General features: G+C 42.2%; 1 protein-coding gene across 2 annotated transcripts in view; it reads right to left on the minus strand.

Annotated features, from left to right (window-relative positions):
• ABCD3 (ATP binding cassette subfamily D member 3) overlaps positions 1-4,850 on the minus strand; it is a 63,963-nt gene extending 59,113 nt beyond the window's left edge. Inside the window, exon 1 of one of the 2 annotated variants that reach the window (XM_006197335.4) lies at positions 4,421-4,850. In XM_006197335.4, coding sequence (XP_006197397.1) covers positions 4,421-4,530 — 110 coding nt within the window. In that variant the 5' untranslated portion in view covers positions 4,531-4,850. Of the gene's footprint in view, positions 1-3,955; positions 4,061-4,420 lie in introns of those variants that run through there. The other variant, XM_072968171.1, reaches the window with a different exon arrangement.
• Positions 4,851-6,368: the final 1,518 nt, after the last annotated feature.

A 6,368-nucleotide genomic window follows, 5' to 3' on the forward strand; every position in this document is an offset into this window, starting at 1 on the left:
CCAAGACAGGGAAACAACCTAGATATCCACTGACAGATGACTGTATATTTGGACAATGGAATACTACTCTGCCATAAAAAAGAATAAAATCATGTCATTTGCAGCAACATGGATGGACCTGGAGATAGTCATATTAAGTGAAGCTAGAAAAAGAAAGAAAAATATCATATGAAATCACTTACAAGTGGAATCTAAAAAAAAAAAGATACAAATGAATTTATTTACAAAACAGAAACAGACTCACAGACATAGATAACAAACTTATGGTCACCAAGGGGAAAAGGAGTAGGAAGGGATAAACGGGGAGTTTGAGATTTGCAGATACTAATTACTATATATAAAATAGATAAGCAAGTTTCTACTGTATTGCACAGAGAACTATATTCAATACCTTGTAGTGACCTACAAAAAAAAGAATATAAAGGAATCAAAAAGGAATATATGTGTGTGTATATATGACCGAAACACCATGCTGTACACCAGAAATTGACACAAAACAACATTGTAAACTGAGTATACTTCAATTAAAAAAAAAAAGGAAAAAAATAGTTTGGCAATGTAGACCGGTCCCTTCCCTGCCTTCTAAAAGTGGTCCACTGATTTCCCAACCCCCAGCACATGTTTTACAATCTCAAGTACACAACTGTCACTTCTCCGAAGACAACATCTCTACTTATGTATGTCGGTGTCTCTAATTGCCTGCCCATCACCCTTCTTCAACTATCCTACATCATCTGCTACTCTGTACTTACTGAATGTCTATCCCTTGACATGTGCAAACGAGGAATTTAAAGATGACTCAGCCCATGCCCACCAGAAACTCAGAGTCTGTCCCAAGCAGAAGCCAAGAAAATAAACTAGGACCACATAGCGTGGTAACCAGAGCAGAGGAATGCTTAGAGCAGCATGAGAGCAGAGGAAGTAACATCAGATTGGAGATCAGAAAAAGACAGAAAACATCTAAGAGAAAGTGCTAAATGAACTGAATCTTGAAGGAAAACAAGCATCAAAGGGTGGGGAGAAGTGGAGACGACAGTGACCACAAGCAGACTGCAACGGCCGGGCAGAGCCTGTCCGACTCCGAGACTTAACTCCATACAGCCGGCCAAGTAGGAGAGGTGGTGAAGGACCAGATCATGAACACCATTCTCTCATACTAAGAATTTTGTGTTTTAGAATAGCAGAAAGATTTTAATGAAGAAATAACACGTTTGTATTTCTGTTTCTTAAAAAGAACTCTGGTGGTAGCAGAAGATGGACTGAAACAGCACCACCACCAAGCTTCCTCCTCTCACAAAATGGTACAAAATCTGATAAAGGCTGCTATTAACATTCAATTTAGCTCCAGTTATTCATTCCTACCCCCTTTCTAGGTTTAGCTAACATCCTTCATAAAACCTTCCCTAATTCTTTCTAAACACTTTAATCTCTTCATTCTCAGAATTTCTAAGGCATGACTACCTGTACACTGCATGGCCATCATCTTACATTTTTAACAAATTCCCACTTAAAAATGTCAAATATTTCCTGAATGTATGTGTAATACACACACACAAACACACATCCCTGTCTCCATCCCACAGCACCTAGCACAGTAATACAACATTCTGAAACAGATACTTCCTTTGAACTGAATACACGGTCTCCTTTATTCAAAAGTAAAAAGATTCCACTATTTGTCAAAAGTAATAAACAAAATTAGATGTATGATTAAGCAAAACTAGGGTGAAAAAGAGTACAGTGGTCATGGGGAATGGGAACAAGGGAGCTTTCTGGGGAGATAAAAATGTTCTAATTTATGAAAAGGACATTTACACTATTGTATCCACTTATTTAAAAAATGTATATGATGCATACAGTTCAATACATATAAATTTTACCTAAAAAGCTGTAAAAATAAGGGGTAGGGAGCAAAGAACTACAGATGAAACAAGAATGGTACAATGTTGGTGGTACTTCTTGTTTAAAGTGTACAGGGGGTCCATTATATTATTCTGCTTACTTTGAATATGTGTGTAATTTTCCATAATAAAAATTCATATATATGTATATATGTAAAAATTCATATATATATATATAATCTAACATATGATTTGACTGGGTAGAATGACTGCATTAACAAAACTAAGAAATTATTCAGAACATTAAATTACTCCTCCCAATGTCTGGAATTTATATGACACTGTAACTTGTAAAGTAGTTCTGTTAGTTTTATTGCCCATCTGATTCTAAGGAATATTCTCCAAAACAAATCTACTGTTAATAGCTCAGACGAAAAAAGCCCAAGTAGTCACAGGTTCCTTCATTAGGCACTAGACAGTAAAATTAATTAGCTCTGTTAGCAAAGATACCCCGAAAACCGGTAAAATACAGTTAGACTTTTCTAATCTTCAAAGTGTGATGCCAAGACAGTGACTGAAAGATATCTAAAAGATTCTGGAAGTATATTACCTATAAAGACATACTCAACACCATTCTTAATGGTTTTAAAATAATTCAATCATTTTATCTCAGTGATTTAAACTTCATGTTTATCTGCTCATAATTTGCACTCCCCTCTCACAAACTATTTAATGTAGAAAATACAGATTTTTCCTTACTCCTGTCAGTGCAAAAGATTAACAACAATCTTTCGTTCAATAAATTAACTGTTGCATAATTTAATCCCCCGAAAAAGTTCACAAAGTTTCTCAAAAGGAGATTTTAAAGTATTTTATATAATAATGAACACAAAAAATTGCTTAATAAGAGATTCCATTATACTGTTTTGCTATTATTGCTACTATTTCCCATCAGACTATGTTTAAAATTTCCCTTACTTAATAAGCTATGGCCTTATTAATCAGTAACTACTTTAGCTGTGACAGGAAGGGGCTTGAAGAGAGCTTCTGGGGTGTTGTTAATAATGTTCTTATCTGGGTGGAGATCTGGGTGATGATTACATGGGTGAGTTCCATTTGTGAAAATTCTTCAAGCTCTATACACTTACGTGTATTTTTCTACAAGTATATAATACTCCAACAAAGCAAAGTTTAAACAAACAAAGAGCAAAAAAGCAAGCCAGAGCTGTTAGGTTTGTCTTCAAGTCTCCCTCATACTAAAACACCTGCTCTACGACTGAAACATGTCTCGGGAAAAATGTAACTCAAGGTTATTTTATAGCATTCAATGTTTTGTATTGCCATATTCCTTGATAACAAATAACTTCCATTAGCAAGTGGGAGCTCAAAGCATACAATCTAATAGAAAATTTTGTTTATATTTCCCAGAATAAATCATTTCAAAAGTGAATTGAATAGAAGAAAAGTGAATAGGTACTGCATTGTCCAGACAAGATGCATATCACTTTCAACTTCATTAAGTAGATTTAGGAAGGAAAAGAAAGACCATCGCTCCAGACTTCAATAAGTTAAGGAAGTCAGGAGGTTAGTAAGAATTTCATGCGAAGGAAGGCCAAGTAGTGTTTTAGTCCAAAGGCTAATGTTAACCAAAACAGAAGGCACCTGCGCAGAGAAACGAATGAAATAAAACGCATGAAAGCACGATGCGAAGATTTAATATGAAATATCCAATGGTGCCAAGAATGCTTGGCAAGTATCCTTTTCTCATTCATTCGCTTAAGGCAAGTGACTCCCAGCAAATAAAAAATTGTCTGTAACCTCACAACAGGCACCCAATTCTCTCTCTTCCTTCTTATAATCTTCTAATCTCCCAAACTTAAGTCTAAACACTAAAATTCTCCAGGGGGGAAACAATACAGTATAAATAAAAAGGTTCTTGACCCTTATTTAAGACACATTTTCACCTTCCATCTGCAGAGCCAGGGAACCGATCTAGCCTTTCCGGGTGAAATGCCAGGGCGTCCACTAACCAACTCCAAGCGGACCCCACTTTAGAAAGTAACTTTGCAAAGTGGACCCAGGATAGTTCACAAGACCCATCCCTCGCGACTTACCAACAGCAGCTACTAAGAAATCGTGCCAAACCTCATCCAATGACTTGGACAACAGCCTCAAGCCCAGTGAGTTCAATCCCCGTCCTTAAGCCACACGCACACACGTCCACAAAGCAAACCCACAGTCTGACAGATGAGATGGCAAACCCAGAACACACCCAGAAAGTTGATGCAGAAACGAGGCGGTCTGGGGAGGACTCGGGGGCCGACCCCTCGGGGCAGAGGCACAGGTTCGCCAGCGGGCGCAGGAGAAAGACTGGCAGCCCAGGGGGCAGAGTGAGCGAGCCCAGTGGCCGCCGGGGCCGCGGGGACACCCGGACGCCCTGACACTGGAACCCGGCGGCGGCCGCCCCCTCGCCGCTCGGTCTCTCCGGGCAAAGCGAGCCGTCCGCCTGGCGAGGGAGGAGAGCGCGCAAGGAGCGCCCGCGGGGGCCCGGGGAGGCGGCCCGGCCACGGCCTTCTTACCCGTGCAGGCCGAGGGCGCGGCGCCGCTTGTGCAGCAGGCAGAGCAGCAGAAAGGCGGCCCCCGCCAGGGAAGAGTTTCGCACCGTCAGGTACTTGCTGAAGGCCGCCATGGCACAGTCCGCGAGAGCGCGCCGGGGACGGGGACGGGGACGCGGCGGCGGCGGCGGCGGCGGCGGCAACTTAAGTGCAGGAAGCGCGGAGGCGGACTTTGCCTCGGCGGGAGCGCGCGCAGGCGCCGCCGAGGCCGGAACAGTCCCGGGGCGCGCTCTGCGCACGCGCGGACCCTCGCAGGGTCGCCGGGAACGCGGGCGCGAAGACGCCCCCGAGCTTCCCGCTGCGGCCCCCAGCTCCTGCGACGCCTTGTTGTCGCGCCCGCCTCAGCCCTGACCTCCCCCTCGCCGCGCCACACACGCGCGGGCTTTCACAAGAACTGGAAGAGCGGGCCTGGCCTGCGCCGGGTGCTTGGTGGGACCTGCCGCCCCATCCGCCGTGATGGGCCGTTACCACCCTCTTAAAGGAGCCCGGGAAGAAGGGATGCGGCCCCAGCGGGGACTGCACAGAACTGAGCGCACAGCCGTCGTCTAGACCAGCGTAACTGTCCGGAGCTCTGCAGAGGGGTACCGAAATGTGGGAAGAGTGACTACACTTTCCCAAGCCGTGGTTTAGAATGTCTGGGGGATTGTGAAATCGGCTTGGTGGATGGAGTCCCCGACTTTTTTTTTTTTAATGAAAGGGAAGAATAGAACACAGTAGAGAAATCTGAGTGCATCTCGTGTGACGGAGTTGTTCCGATAAATTTTTACTCCAGGCTTGAATCTGTCTGCCCCGGGGAGTGATGCAAAATGTATTTCTTAATATAAATCTTACCAAACGAAAAGCTTGAGAAACACTGTTCTTTGCAAAGAAACATTTAAACACAACAGGCGTGCATTGTATTAGTGCTGGCCTTACTCCCGGAATTAGAAGGGCGTTACAGATTACAGCATTCTTCTGTCGGGCCCTGGAATACAGAAATCCTTATCCTTAGCATTTAGACTAGCATGTGTACAGTGCCTAGCGAGTCCCTGTCCTCAGCTGAGGAAACCAGAGAAAAGCAAGTGTGTCAGAAAGTAAGAACATAAACCTCGCATAATACACACACATTAAGTAGCCCACATTAACGTAACCCACAAAACAATTTACTCAGTGTCTTCTCTAAAAATAGGTAGTTGCCTAACACAGATTACAAAAATCACAAGGACCCCAGATATAGTAGTATATGGGTGTGTGTGCGTGTAGCTGTGTTCAACTGTCTAAATTTTGCTAAAGTAAAACTTACAAATTCGTCATTTGCTATGTTGATACTTTCATTATCTCTTTAACAGGTAATTAGGTCTATTGGGCACCGAGAATACGATGATGAACAAATCACAGTCTCTATTCTACAGAGGCTGGTAGAGAAGAAAAAACATGAAAAAAGAATTATAAATGTGGAAAGTACCACAATAGGGGTATGCACAAGGCACTGGGACAGCACAAAAGAAAAAGGTGCTTCATTTTGAAATTTTCAGTTAAGGTTTGATACAGAAGGTGATTTTGTAGCTGAGTCGGAAAGGACCAAGGGAGTCACTTGGGAAGACAAGAGAGGAAGTGGGGAAATTACTAACTTCACTAATAAATTGCACAGTACTATGAAAGTGTTAGGAACCTTGGGATAAAATGACTGTATCATCTTGGAGTTTGTAGCAGTAAAGGAAATGCAGCATGCAAGATTAGTGCAAAATATATCTATTTAGTAAATTGATTATATTTCAAAGGAAAGATATTTAGGAAGTAGACTATAGGTGAAAGATAAGAATGACTCACTGGACAAGATATTCCAAAAGGTACCCTTGTTCAAGAAGCATGAGTGATTCTTAAAAAATGAAATTAGGTAATATGAGCTCAAATAATTTTGCTGCTCATAAAG

The sequence above is a fragment of the Vicugna pacos genome, chromosome 9 (genome assembly GCF_048564905.1).
Source record: "Vicugna pacos chromosome 9, VicPac4, whole genome shotgun sequence".
Lineage (NCBI taxonomy): Eukaryota > Metazoa > Chordata > Mammalia > Artiodactyla > Camelidae > Vicugna > Vicugna pacos.